Source organism: Cupressus sempervirens, chromosome 4 (assembly GCF_028749045.1).
Source record: "Cupressus sempervirens isolate cs-2001-9-10 chromosome 4, ASM2874904v1, whole genome shotgun sequence".
In the NCBI taxonomy this organism is placed as follows: Eukaryota; Viridiplantae; Streptophyta; class Pinopsida; order Cupressales; family Cupressaceae; genus Cupressus; species Cupressus sempervirens.
This window is the reverse complement of record NC_143121.1, coordinates 609,538,690-609,554,576: the sequence shown is the minus strand read 5'-3', so window position 1 is coordinate 609,554,576 and position 15,887 is coordinate 609,538,690. Positions and strand designations below refer to the sequence as shown.

At 37.4% G+C, this 15,887-nt stretch overlaps 1 protein-coding gene across 1 annotated transcript in view; it reads right to left on the bottom strand.

Annotated features, from left to right (window-relative positions):
* LOC149562707 (CMP-sialic acid transporter 5-like) overlaps positions 1–15,887 on the bottom strand; it is a 118,400-nt gene that overhangs the window by 4,782 nt on the left and 97,731 nt on the right. Inside the window, exons 11-14 of the mRNA XM_089826144.1 lie at positions 14,596–14,703; positions 14,279–14,412; positions 14,011–14,090; positions 6,575–6,623 (exon numbers count right to left, since the gene is read on the bottom strand). Of these exons, the coding sequence (XP_089682270.1) occupies positions 6,575–6,623; positions 14,011–14,090; positions 14,279–14,412; positions 14,596–14,703 (371 nt within the window). The remainder of the gene's footprint in view (positions 1–6,574; positions 6,624–14,010; positions 14,091–14,278; positions 14,413–14,595; positions 14,704–15,887) is intronic.

Genomic DNA, 15,887 nt, shown 5'->3' with positions numbered 1-15,887 from the left:
TACATGTTCTTGTTTATTGTCTGAATGCACTAATAAACCGTTTACCCTGTACAATAAACATTTGGCGTTGTTGCCAATAAAGACCGAGTGCTATGAACGTCGAACACATGGAATAAAGATAGAAATAAGAATCCAGAAGATGATGACATAAAAGTGGCACAGGAAGTATTAAACCACACACAGCAAAGCGACCGGAAGCACAGACTCCAACAACTCGCCGAAGGGTACGGCAATGGAGGCACAAGAGGTGACCACAGTACCATGGGAGCACTGATGAATGGAGTGCAGTCGCCAAGTCGATCAAGGGAAAGATTGATAGAAGAAGCCCGAGAAAGGCAAAGGATGATCAAACGAACAAAGGAAGAATTGGAAAACTGGTATACGCCAAGGGGGAATCCGAACAAAAGGGAAAGGACTAGTGCGGCTCGGAGTGTCGAAGGAACACGAATGTGGGGTGAACTCTTCGTCCCTGATACACCTGACGAGCAAATACAATTTGGTCGAAACAACCAAGTCCTTGAGGAATCCTTCACGCCACTTGAGAACGTAGGTGTTTGTAATGCAAGTGTTCAGAGTGGTACGGAAGTACAGAACAACGCGGGTACCGACAACAGTGCACAACAAAAGAAAGAGAGGGTACCGATGGCTGGTCCAAAGGAAAAGTTACCAAAGTTCGACGGGGATGGCACATTTGACCCGATCAGACACTGCAAAACTTGCAAGACGATTTGGACAGCGAATGGAGAAAACGACCAGGATGAATGGGCAAGGTTATTTCAACCACCTTACGAGGTGTAGCAATCGATTGGTTTTCTGAAACCGATCCGGCAAAGCTAACGACATGGGAAAACATAAAGAAGGAATTTATTACAGAGTTTCAATTGCTACGAGACAACAATGAGATAGTAGCAGAAATTTACACCACAAAACAAGGAAAAAATGAAACAGTCCATGTATATGCTAGATACCTAAAAGAAATAGTAAATAAAATGGAAAGTAAGCCAGCAGACAAGCTGAAAAGGAGATGATTCATAGAAGGACTATGCCCGGAGTTAAAAAGGAAAATGAAGATTGTACTGCCATCGTCATACACTGAAGCATAAAATCGAGCGATGGACTTAGAGAGTGAACAGAAAACAAAGAAGAAGAAGAAAACAAGATCATCCAACTTGAATGAATCCTCTTCTGAAGATAGCAGTGGTGATGAAAAGGGCAGTAAGAAGGTCCGCGCTCTCCAAAAGGATATGATCAAAATGATGAAAGAGTTTAAGAATATGCAGAAAGGGAATAGCCAGACCAAAGAAAACGAGCTATGGTGCACAGAATGCAAGACAAAAGGTCACACTAAGGGATTCTGCCCGAAGAACTAGTTCTATGATATCTACCAAATTGCGGGACATTCCACAAAGGAATGCCCGTTCAATATGAAAACAAGATGGCATCAACAAGTGCTCCTAACACAAGAAGCTTCCATGTCAGGAGGGAACGGAAACATAAACAATAACGGTGCCACCTCGGGTAGGTACAAGAACAACAGAAGGGGACAAAACAACAACACCAACAACAACAATAATAACAATAATAATGGGGGCTGCAGTCGAATTTAGTATGATGCAAACAGCCGACCGATGGTTCAATGTCGGGCAGGCAACTTGTGGGGCCACTTCGCACGAAACTATTCAACGATGAACACACCGAATTTATGCAGATGGTGTGGTCTTGGAGACAATGAAGATGCCAAGTGCCCAAAATCGAAATCAAGAGTGAATTTGATCAGCATCAAATCAAGAACGGACGAAGAAGTCCTGGCAATTACACGTAAACAGAAAAAGCTGTACCCAAACCTAACGAAAGAAAAGAAGAGACTGGAAGAAGCACGGGCAAAATTTGAGAAAGGGTTGTAGACAGAGAAATCATAAACGGAGAAGGGGGACACTAGGAGTACCTCAATAAGGAACTACGCAAAACAGAACATCATAAGGCGGATATTACAAACTGAAGTACTATTAAAATTAAATGATTTGATCCTCACAATGCCCCAACTACAAACAGCACTCACAAACATGGCTCTGGTTGCTATGCTACCAGAAGAAGCTAGGAAGGAAAAGAAAAGCGGAACAAGTGCAGCAGACCCAATGCTACTAGCTCTCACATCAGGAAGGCATTTGGCAATCATAGAAATGGGTATATTGGGAACGTTCCTCTCAAGCACAATTGTGGACGGTGGCTTGGGGGTAAATGTCCTACTAGAGGATACCTAGGAGAAGTTGGGACAGTCAACGTTGTGGCCACTCTCGTTCCAATTACTAACTGCAAACCAACATGGCATTAAGCCTCTAGAGATCCTGATGGCACAACCAATAACGTTTGGAACACAGTCGTTCCTGCTCGACTTTGTAGTCATCCCGCTAAAAAGAAGGGGATATGATGCCATTCTTGGATGAGGATGGCTCGTACAAGCAAAGGTTAAACATGACTGGAAGAAGAATACACTATCAATGGAGAGTAGAGGACGGAGATTTATTATTGATTTACACACAAATGGTGGGAGAAGAAGCCGGATCGTCCAATTCAGAAGGAGAGGACGAAGGTAAGAAGCAAATAGAACTGGATGAGGAAGGAGTCCTACAGTTAGAAGGTGGATCAAAGGACGACGATCTGGATTCGGTAAACGGTCTATTTCACTGGCAGATGGAGGATTACGAGCTCTTTCCAAGCTATAATATGTTAAGAGTCGATGAAGGTAAGAAAGGAGAGGAAAAGGAATACAAAGAAGCGAAAGAAGGAAAGGCAATTATGGCTGAAGCTGAAGAGGAAAAACATACTGTACGAACCCAGCAAAAGGAAAGATTCCACTGTACAGTACACGATGAACAAACCACGCGGAAAGAAAATGTTACGCCGCACCACAGATTTAGTAGAAAGGTACCGGAGGCAAGGAAAACACATCATACGGTCTGCACAAGAAACAAAGAGGAAGGGCTTAATAAAAACTTCAACAGCACAGAATAAGAGTTCTAAAATTAAGAATACAGTTATTGACGGCAAGGAGTGGCAGCCGACAAAATTCATGGTATGGGCCACAAAGGTTACATAGAATAGGCAAAAGGCATGGCACAACAAGCACTTGAAGTTGAATAGATTTCAATCAGGACAACTAGTGTTGAAGTATAATGGGCGTAACGAGATCAGACCAGGCAGATTTAAAATAAAGTGGGTCAAGCTATATAAAATCCGCGAAGTGGGTGATATCAAAGCAATCAAACTATGGATGCTAGACAGAAATGAAGTGGCCGACGCAGTGAATGGGTAAAAATATGCAGTGAATGGGTCGAAGTTGAAAATCTACCAAGAAAGAAATAATGCACCTCCATGGATGAGCAACAAAGAGACAGTCTTTAAAAAAATGAATATTAATGTATATATGTAAATTAAGTGTAAAATGAAATCTTTTTATTTGATAGACGTAACAAGGAAATATAAACAGGAGAACATAAGTCAAAGGGATCATCTCCGTATGGTAAGGCTATAAAACCAAGGAATTCACCACTATACGGTAGATACCGTACAGCCACCCAAAAAAAAAGGAATAGACTATAAATATTGTTGAACAGGGAAAGATAACATTTGTCGGAGAACAGAGAGTAAATTGAATAGTGAGCAAATGAAAGACACCGTACGGCCGTACTAGGAGGGAGAAAGGACCATACGACGCACAAGAAACAACAAATGAAATGTTGTACGGCCCATATGGAAGTCAAGGCGTACATAGAAGACAAAGACCAAGCGGGATCATTAATAAAGACCGTACCGCCTTAGAGGTCCTTGCAGTAGCATAAAAAAAATAGATTGATTAGTGGAAGGAAAAACAACCACCGTATGGACCCAAGAAGAGCACAAGTAAAGGTGTAATACAGCCTTGAGGAAGACACAAGCCGTATAGCCACATTGTACGGTACAATCAAGCAGGGAGTGGGAAGCAAACTAGGTCGTACGGGCAAGGAGAACACAAGCTTATGGACTGTATGAATGTACGGGCTTAAGGAGCACGAAAGGAGTGGACCGTACAGACAAGGCGAGAGATCACCGTACGGCCTTTGAAGTGCCAACAAGGTATGTCGTACGGACCAAGCAAAGAGCCAATTGTACCCATACATAGTGTATGGGCCTAGCAGGAAGCAGATTGCATTCACGTCATACAACGAGCTTAGGAAAGGGAGGAGATAGGCATAGTACGACTGCAGGGAAAGAAGTGTCTATCGTACGGCCAAAGGATCGTAAGTACGATTGCATGAGAAGACAAGAAGGCATTCTGTCTAGATACTAAAAGTTGTAACAGAGCCGTCTAAAAGGAGTGTTGGAACACCTCCATACAAACTGAACCACCATTGTACAATGCAATAGAATATCTTACACCAATTCAAATACAAGAGACGACCACCATTCAAACACATAAGAAGGGAGATAGGAGGTTCTACCAAAAAAAAACAATGACAAATCAAAAATGTTCACAATGAATAACATATGATACGGAAGGGAAGGGAAAGACATAAACAAGTACTAAAACATAAGCGGCTGGTAGAAAGAGTATGGGATTAGAAGAAAATCACAAAAATGGTGTGTTCCATGGACTTTTATGTGGGTTTGAGAGTGCTAATTTGGTCTAGTTTTGAATAGTGACCTTGACCTACTTGCATTTTTTTAATCTTCTTTCTTGTAATTGCATCCAAATCTTTGTATCATCCTCTAAGTTTTGCATTTGATTGGCATGTGTATTGTTATTCGTGATTGTATGCTTTGTGTGTGTGTGGTCAAGTAACTATCTCCACAAGCATAGTGAGCTGGTCCTAAGCATACCATGTGGCTGGGTGGCATTGCATGTCACTGTTAGGAACTAGTGTACAAGTGGCCAACCACTTCCATTAATAGAGTTCAAGCATGGTGTGCTGATTCTATCCCTAGCATTCCTTTTTAGTGAATTTGTATATATGTAATTATGCCCAGTAGATTATCTTTCACTATCTTGTTTCGACTGTATCGAGTGTGTATGACCTCAAATTATGCTATCTAGTACTCCCTGGCGTGGAGTTGTTCATATTGCGACTATGCATTGGAGCCAGGATTAGTTTATTTTCAAATTTATACATCTACATGCTTTTGTGCAAATGTTTGTTGATCCTACACATATGCTTGTTGATACTACACATACGTTCAGTAATCTTGCACATTTATGCTTTATTCTTGAGCATTAGCAAACTGACTTGTCCGTTTCTGCACCGCTCCAATAACATTGTTTTTGTGCATTCATTCTGAGACTACTGCTGTGCATTTACAACAATTCGATGTTTCCTTAGGTCTATTTAAAAATGAACTTCATCGTTGAATTCCTTGTGTCTTCAGGATCGTTTTCGTATATCTGCATTTCATTTTCCAATTCAATTTGGTATGATCACTTTTCAATTTGGGATTAAAATGAAACTTATGCTGGATCATGCTAAGGATGGACTTGCCTCCTCAATTGGTGACCGCAAACAATGGTTTGGTCTGATCCCATGAAGTTCATGGACATGATCCGTACTCTCACATGGTGGCTAAGAACATGAATGACCATTCTAGCTAGTATATGGACTTGTCATGGAACCCTTAGCAATATGTTTGAGTCATCAGCTTGTGCACGATCGTGTGATGAACACGGCTTACTTCCGTATATGATTTTATTTTTGTTTATGCAAAAGGATATAGAAATGCACTCTTGTTCATGATGTTATCTTTACTTTCAAAAAAGAATTGTTTAGTGCATATATGACCCATTGTTCCAAGGGTTCCTTAGCAGGCCATTACAAAAAAACTAATCAATTTCAAAGATAAAGACAAGTCAATTTTTTGTAATCCCATAGCAAAACATTGTAGGATGATCGTCTTCATTCCATGGATGCCAGATTATGACAATTACCGCATAATAAATTAGGAGATTGCTCAGTGTTACAAGAACATTTATAAAATCATCAATTTCTTATATCCAAATCCAGATGCAAATATAAATTATACATGCATATTTTTAGGATTAAATCAAGACTAAATTACACACAATTTTCTACATACTTTTGTTGACAATAAATTTCTACGAATTCCACATCAATTACTATTGTACATGAGCAAGAGCTCAGGCAGAAAAAGGAAAAAAAAATTATATGAACACCACAAATCTTACACAATCATTTTTAAAATGACATTGTTATTCTTATTAGGTTGGCCTTATATTTATCAGTGATAAATCTAGAGATTCAAAAAATTTGCATTAAGATACAGCTAGCCCAATTAATGTCAAAACCTCAACGTTATCATCAGACAATGCAGCCTTGCATTCATTTCACACTGTGTTCTAACTACCATAATTTTGATATGCTGCATTCTAACAGAATGGAAATGGAAAATCTGTTTTAAACAAGGACATCCATCATATACCCCTTGGTGGATATTGCTAGCTCATTCACAGATCTAAGAAATGTTATTCTAATCTTCCTTGGATAATCTCACTTCAATCAAATGATTTAATACAATAAGAAATACTTACATCTTCTGTAGCTCCAGCTGTCATGTTTATGAAGGATGACTCTTTTGGCCTGCAATATTCAAAGGTCAATTGATTAGAAATTTGTAATAGTATTTACCAATAAAACCCTTCTAAATACAATCATTAATGCTTTCAATTTTCATGCAAATCTGTTGAATGTGAAGTATGACACCAGAATAGCCTTCGGAAGATTTTTGAAGGATCAGTGAATTAAATTCTATATTCATAGTTAATCAAATAATTAATTGTTTTCCTTCTCCATCATACCCAAAAAAGCAAGATGACAAGAATAAGTCAAAAATCCTCTGAAAACATAATCAGATTAATGGTTAATAAAATTGCAAAACTAAAAGGCAGGTAAAACCAGCCAATGAGGCAAAAACTCAATTTGCCTTCGGAGTGACTTTCCATAGACATGGCACAGCAGTAGCCTACACAGCAGATCACTAGTTGCAGCACAAAATATAAAAAACTTTAAAGGAATTAAAAATGTCTAAACAAGGTCAGCAATGAGCTCCACATAATATGGATTTGGAAAACTAGTTCAAGAGAGATGAAGGGAGCAAATGAAAAGCCAAAACCAAATTGCCTGTGGAATTCAAACCATGTTAAGATATATCTTGTCTGAATAGCAAAATTGAAAGCATCACTTACTCCAATCTAAACTTGAAAACAAAGAAAATACATAAGAAGAAAATGCAAGGGTGACAAAGAGAATGGGTATCAGTATCACAGTACAATCAGTGAAAATGGAAAAAAAATTTACAATCAACTTACTGGACAATTGATGATTAATAGAAGTCTTAGATTTAGTTGTTACAGAAATGTAAATGGAAGTTGTGAGCTGATTCACACTTCATTTTATTGTCTTATTTTCTCTTTGTTCTACCCCCGCTTGTACATTTGACCCTATCCACTCTGATAACCAATCTGAGAAATCTCTAGGTGGGTCTCCTATGTTATGTGTTGCCAAAGGATGTTCATTCAAACTGTTTCTAATTCCCAGTGAAATATGTTAAGAAATCTCTAGCTAGGTATCCTATGTTATGTGTTGCCAAAGAGTGTTTGTTCAAACTGTTTCTATCTAAAATTACCACTGAAATATGTTGAGAGGTACTTTAGGGTTTAATGCCCTGTGATATGGCCACTTCTGAATGTGTAAAACAGCATTAGGGGCCATCAAAATCATATTCTTAGGTAAGTTCTGTGGTATGATATCTAATTTATAAGATGTAGTAACTTGTGTATTCAAACCAGCATATAGATGAGAAGTGACAATCTGAATAGGGGTATACTATGCACTGGGTATGGTTTGTATCAAGCTGATTGTCTATTTCATGTAATGACATCATACTCAGCACCTTAGGAAATCCCCCTTGGTTTAGAAAAGCCAAAAGTTAAAGAAGTTTTCATCCACCTCAATAAACTAGTTCATTGTTGCCCAACCTCAACATAAATTTGTGGTTTTCTCCCTAAATTTGACATCCTTGGGAGGAAATCTGACTTTAGGGATTTGGGGCCCACAACTTTGGGAACTAACATTCCTTTTGTACACCTTCCCACAAGAAGAGGTTTGGCTCCCAAACAACTACAAAGATAATAAATCCTCGTTTACAATATGATTAACAAAACATCCACCCTGTTTGTAAGATTAAATGGTATTGAGGATAGCGATGAACAATAATAGATATCTTCCTACTAGAATCTGATGAAAGAAGTATAAATGTGCATACAAAGGAGCATTAAATTAACCTATCTTTCAGTTTCAAAAACGTTTAGTTCTCGTAATCATCCTTCAGTTTGATCTTATTTTCATCTATGCTGTTAGAAAGGCTTCAAAGTTAAAAATGATCCTCAATAACTAACTTACCTATATTCTCTGACTTTTCCAGACAGTTGCAACTGAATCATAATGCAAATCATACACCCAGTTCCTAAAAGTTGCAACCTCACAATGTTTCTACTTTGATGTAAGGCACTTAATGGCAAAACACAGAAATGTACTCAAGTTGGGCAACATCATACAGCATACTGAAGTTATGTAAATTGGTATTCACATCCATGTCCAAACCGAAATGCTTCAAACACTTCTGGGTTTACCCCTGCCAATCTAAAATGGGTGCAATCAGTTGCATGCTGCACTAGGGGATGGGGTATCTGGACTAAAATTCTAACTTCTTAGATTCACTAGTATGAGTGTATTTGATTTCTACTAATCATCATAGAAAAGTTAAACAATTATTCAGTTCATATAATCCTCCTCGTAATATAACTTGGTAGACAGATACACATGCTCCAAATAACTATAAATAAATAGAAAACTGTGTAGAACAGTAGTTCATATCAAGCTACTGCAAATTTTGAATTTCTGTAAAAGAGTTCTTGTATAGGATATGCAAAACATAATCCACACTAAACAAATTTAGCTAATACAAAAAATGCATAGGTTACACCTGGAGATGCCTAATGTCAAAGTTTGGGCTTTCATGGAGTTTCAGCTGATTCAAATGTTGTTTACGCAGTTGAAAATAAATATATGAAAGATAAAACTATATTGATGTCCATTGATGACCATAGGTAGGTCAATGGGACACAACAGCACACCAGTCTATAAAGAAGAACAAGGAAGAGAATCCAAGAGGGCCCCACAAAGGGGAACAACCAAAAACAAAATGAAAGTGGAATGATACAACCAACAAAGGTGGTCATGAAACTGATACAAATAACTCCAACCAGCATGAGCTGAGTACTGGAAAGATGAGATCTCATTGAACATAAATTTGGTCCACAAATGGAGTCATTGGTTTCAACACCAATCCCTGTAAAGGGGCACATAAAAGATTTAATATTACTTAATCAGGAGCTCCCAAAGCTGGGAGGGTTAAACAAGGCACTCCCATAGAACCACATATAAAATCCAAGGGTGAAGTAATCCCTGTATTAGTGAAGAAGCTCATAATATGTGTCTGTCCCCACAGTTGGGAGGGTGCCCGGAAAGGAGTAGACCTATGTTGTCGAGGAGCTCAATTGTGCCACCAAGAAATAGAACTGCACTCATGAAGGGGATGTGCTAAGGTAAAACTCGTGTCAATGTGTGCAGTGGTATAATGGTCATATAGAATTTTACATCTCTTAGATGTGCTGGAAGAATGATGTGATCAACCTCCCTAGAGACCCCTTTGCAAGGATATGTGCCAAAGGGTGACATCCTCTTGTAGATTAAGGCCAATTGTTGCTGGCCTAAATATCTATTGTGGATAAAGAGTTTGTTGCCTGAATTGCTGAAGAGAAAATAGTGTGTCCCATGTCTCAAAGTAAATGGGGCATCTGAAGATAAAATGTTCCTCAATCTCCACTTCTTGGAGGGAACAAAAATGAAAGATCCACTCTTGGTGAAGAAACTGATGATCTATCTCAGATCACAACTGGTGGGACCACATCCTTAGTTGGCCAAGAGAAAACCTCAAATCGTCTGTCCAATGTCTTGGGCATATCGAGCACAATGTAAGATAGCATCTTCCACTTGTAAGAACATTTTTTCTTAAAAATCATGTTTTAGCCTAAGTGGTATAGGAGAAAGGTTACCTAGATGTATTGTCTATAGCTTTCCATCCTAACAACTCTAGCTATGGTCCCCTTCAAAGGAAAGAATGAAGTAGGAGCATCCAAGGAGCACATGAAAGGAAGAAGTTTTACAATAGAGATATTGGTAGAAAGGAGCAAGCTACTCTTAGTGTACCAACAACAATAGAGCCTTGTGGAGCAATCTACTTAAAAGAACACAAAGCTAAGTATGGATACCTATCATGACTAGAAGCTTAATTCCCAATGGATCTGATATAGAAAGTATATCAAATGATAGTCTCAAGATACAACAGCTAGGAAGGAAACTCATCCTAGACTAAGCTCTAAGAATTCATTAACATAGTATAGAACATGCACAATTGATGAATCCTAGTATAAGCCCAACCAACAAATCCAAACTAGTTCCTCAATCCTCAAATCCATATAATACTATAGATTTGATGATGTTGATAAAAGACGCATCTAGAAGGGATATCTTAGAAGTGAATCTAGAAACATAGGTGCTCCACAATAGAAGCATAACCCTTGCAAGGACATAAATAAGAAGCCAGTTTCATAAAGAAGGGACCAAAACATTGAACCCCAAAGTATGTGTGCATAGAACACAACATCCTCAAGATGAAAAGGCCATGTATGAACCTAATGTCAAATGTATCTAGAGTGGACATCAAAGGCTAATAGTGAAACTCTAATTCTGAGCTTATTATAAATGACCTAGCACACTCCTCTTGAAAAATGAGCACCACCAAATCTACAAGTCTCACAAGAAGTCAAGATTCAAAAGGAGCTAACGATAGGAGGATGTAGATCGTTCAAGGCCTTCATGGATCTTAGTGAAAAGGATGAGATCTTGGGAAGCAAAACACCCTAAAAAGATCCTAAAGAAACCCATAAAGCACCATCACAATCGCAACAAGTAATTGAGATGCCCATGAGATCCAAGGGCCTCGTAATGTTGACAATATAGGGTGTGACCACCCATGTGGGTAAGAACCACAAATTAGAGCCCTTCAATCCCTAATAATAGCCCACTTGTCTTCTTTCCTATTAGAGACAAACTAAAAATGATATTTTCAAAGCTCTTCCACCTAGGATCAGGTGAGATCTAAATTAACATATTCCTTCTAACAAAGGAAAATGAGTTTCCTTTTTGCTTGAAGAATATACAAACACTCTCCTATAATCCTAAATTGAATGAAAGGGTTCTGTTTGACAATGTCCAAGCATTGTTGAATGTGGCATACTCAAGTCCAAGAATTTACACAAGAATTTGTGACCTACTCGTAAGGGATCAACTAGTTTAGGGCAGTCAGGATCACAAAAGTTTCATTTCTTGGTTTGAAATACCTTTTCTTCTTCAAACTTTGCTTAGACAGCTATTTGCACAACTAGAGGCAGTTTCTTCCCCTTAACCACTTTTTGTAAGAATAATTTTGAATAACCCTGGTTTCTTGTAGAAGGAACTTGTGTTGATTCACTCTCAAAAACAGCCTCGTGAAGGTTTTGGCAGCATAGAGAATCCGTTGGATGGGCTGGGGTTTGTTCAAGTTTAGTAATCCTTGCTATAAAATCAGCAATAATATTATATCTCCCCTGCAACTGCACTTTGAGCAGCAGACAAAAGATCCCATATTTCAAAACCTAGAACCTCAATTCCTGATACCCAAACATAAATGCTGGCATATTTTGATTTGGAGTCAACACCATGTGATGGCATCAAATTATCCATTCCTGTGTTTTGGAGGGCAGCTTTCTACTCCATTGTATCTCAAAGTCTGAATTTGATTGTGCCTCAGGTCATGATTGTTTTTCTGGTAATATTGAGATGTGCCCCAACTGTTGCAACTATACAGAAACAAGCCACTCCAAAAAATCCATTGAATAAACCTCAACTTTTATACTCTGCCACAACTACAAAACTGGTTATTTATCTGTCCTATCCACAATTTTGGCAATTGCAACCCACACAATCTGAAAAAATTCAGCGGTGTCCTCTTAACTAAATGTGATTTTTCTGAGCTGATGATCCAAAAATCCAACCCCTGTCCCTTTAAACCCACAATTTTTCTCTTTAGCTATTGTAATCCAACAAAGAATGTAATGAAACTACTGCTCTGTAGGTTGTTTCACAGCATCCAATTGATACACAATGTGCAATCCTCAAATTAGTATATTAAATTGCATGTAAGGATCTAGAAACAAAGCTAAGTCACTCCCGTTGACAATCACTTGATAAACAATGTTAGCACAGTCAATTTTCATATGGATAAAACAGAAATATAGAAACATAGCAAAAAATTTACACACTGAATGATAGGCTTCAAATTCTTATTTCATTTTGAAAATATATAAAAGATTTGTGTTTCCTACTTTCTAGGAAACAATTCTAACCATAGTTGGAAAACTCACCAAAGCCAAAAACTCGCCAAGGTCTGAAAAATAAATTATGGGAAAACTCAACCAGTTTTCAGCAAACTCGGCAACTTAAAGATTGCTTATATTTAATTCGAAATGCATTTTTTTGCAAAATTCAATGAGAAGATACATCCAATGAGTCAATAAATGAGAACACAAAACAAACAAGCTTAGTCTAGGTATATTTAAACACAAAGTGCGTACAAAATCGCATTCTCCTAAGGAAGACTCATGGCTGGAAACAAAATAGTAAATAATTTATGTAAAAGTAAAAGTAAATACATCATTCCAATTACATCTTCCTCTTCTCAGTTCTATTAAAAACTAAGTAGAGCTAGTGGGTCTAATCTTAGAGGTCTGCACTAGCCACGATTGCCTTCTTGCTCGTTATGTCTAGCTCAATTTGTGGCTTCTCCTCAATCCTAGATATAGCTTTGCTCTTCTTCTCCCGGCACTAGCAGTGACTACTCATTCAACTCAATGTCATCCAACGTGAAACCAAATCCACACCTTCCTCCATAGCCTGTCTCTTCAAATTATTGATGTCACCCTCTTCAAAAACTCCACTCCAAACCCACTGCAAATGTGCTTCAAACCCGCCTCAGGTCCGCTTCAAATTGATCAAAATTAGTTTGCAAGTGTTTGGAAGACTTTTCCCCTCAGCAAAATACAAGTGAAGAAATGAGAAATGAAACTGATTTGGGCCGTTTTTTGCCTTTTACTGCTGTTATAAAACTACAACCAAGCTTTTAACAAGAACACAACAAGTTCTTTCCGAAATTTCTGCAAGTTTTTGGCACCAGTAAAAGTCATAAAAACTCGCCAAGCCAGAAAACTCCGCCAGTTTTTGCAGCTCAGAGAGTACTCTGCCAGTAGTCCATCTATGACTCTAACAACTCTCCTATAAATATTGTGTTGTTTTTAACAACTCAAGGAAAACTATTGTTCAATAACTTAATAAACAATCCTTAACAAACATAATTATTAATTCATGCAAGATATAAATCCCAACAATAACACAATTAGTTGCAGATTTTAGACAGAATCTTGCAATAAATAAAGAACAATTCTATGCAAGTCTTCAAATCAGAAACCCGAAGAAAGCACCAATATTACACATGAAAATCTAAGACAAGTAGGACCCAAATGTGGCATTCAGTGCCAGACTTAGAATGCTCATATTTTTTTTATGAAGCAACTGCTTCATGTCATTTACATTGATACATGCCTGAACAACCCACTTCATTCATAGGCAAAACAATTTCAATTAACATATGAAAAGATGAAAATCAGAAGCGAAATTAGTATTGGGAAAGCTTGTGTAATATTTTTAACACTGTAAAAATTTAAAAAAATGAACATACAAATTTTGTTCATGTACATTTATTTCACAAGACAAAACAGAAAGGCAGCACAAGCTGAGGGAGAGAATGCACCTATGGTTGTATTGAATGTCCAGCATTTCAACAGCTCCATTTTGTGTCTCGTCTTTAGGCTTTGAGAGAGACGAAAAGAACTGCAGGAAACATAAAATTGCTGAATTGGTCAATTTGAGGTTTGTAATCACTTCATAGCTTGATAACAACATAATGAGGAAAAAATATAAAAAAATAAAACACTGAATTATTCAATTTGAAGTTTGTAATCACTTCACAACTTGATAACACCATAAAGAGGAAAAATAAATAAATAAATCTGACTAACCTGGTGCATGGAGATGAAAACAATTGAAATCCCCAAAATAAAGTTTATGGTTAATGTGTGGCCAAATAGAGCAGCAGAAGCTAGGCCAGTAAATATTGTAGCAACAGTTGAAGAATACTTCTTCAAGATTGTGTCTGCATTCAACAAAATTAACAGAGTTGGAAGGCAGAAGCAAGCGATAAAATGATCGAAATGATATGGAAAAAGATTTCCTAACACAAACAATTGTGCATCCATATACTCTTTGCTAAAGATCCATTGAACAGTTGCGTGCATTGAAAAAGGGAGAGAATCTAAAAGTTCACTCTTTATTATACCAGCATATTTGAAAAAAAACGAGGAAAGAATGCCCTGTGCTGCATTATTAAAAATCAACATCATCGTCGCCTTCGAATGACCCTGGAAGATATTAATACCATCTGCCCCTGCAGTTCCAAACACAGGTGTCAGTGCAACAGAAATTAGTATACCTGTGAATCAGATTATAATCACATATGGACTGAAGACATTCAACAAATACAAACAATCTAAATGGATTAACCAAAAGAGATACTCATAGCAACAATTATGGCACCCCTGAAAGGCCACATCAACTGAGATTCCATTATGTGGTTCTCCACACATGATTCTGGAATATGATATCTATTTTCCTAGCCTAATAATAACAATGAAAGTTGACGCTTGTTACAAAAGTAACGTACATGGCTATGCATTAATCACCGTGTATACAAAATCCCAATTGTAAACATTAAATACAGAGAATTGCCAAAAAGGACTTTACGGTTCAAATTAAATAATTAAATATAATTGTTGATTTTAGAGGACCACTGCAAATGTAATAGCACTGCCATAATGTTTGATATGTACTTTCCAAATGGCAGCGTCCTCTTGTATTTGTATGAGGAATATACCCAAAGAAGAGACATGTCCCTTCATGAGACATGTCTATTCATCAATATAATTAATATAATGGCACACTTAATTTTTTTTTAATTTCTCTTTGATCTCACAGGTTTATCCTATTAAAGCTACCAATACATCAACACTCCCTCTTAGCTAGGGAGGATAAACACAGGATACATATTACACCATTGGTAATATTATGTATGCCAAATTTTAAAGATATCTTTGATCAAAAGATATCCACCATTTTGATATCACATATCATATCAAGAGTATTGGCCTTCAGAATATCAACAGATAATATTCACCAAAACTCTAAGTAATGGTCTCTAGAATATCAACACTTGATATTCACCATGTACTCATACAACAATGGTCTTTAGAATATCAACACTTGATATTTACCATGTACTCGATCAAGCAATGGTCTCCAGAATATCAACATTTGATATTCACCATTTTATATCACATTTGAGTACTGGTCTCTAGAATATCAACATATGATATTCACCAAATACTCTTTGAGTAATGGCCTCCAGAATGAGATGCAAGATGTTCACCAAGTAGTGTGAGTAATGGCCTCCAGAACATTAAGTCATATGATATTCACCACGTACTCTACATAATGGTCTCTAGAACATCAATTTGCATAACATTCACAATGTACTCAAAAATAATGATTATAAGGTATGTGTACATGCATTCT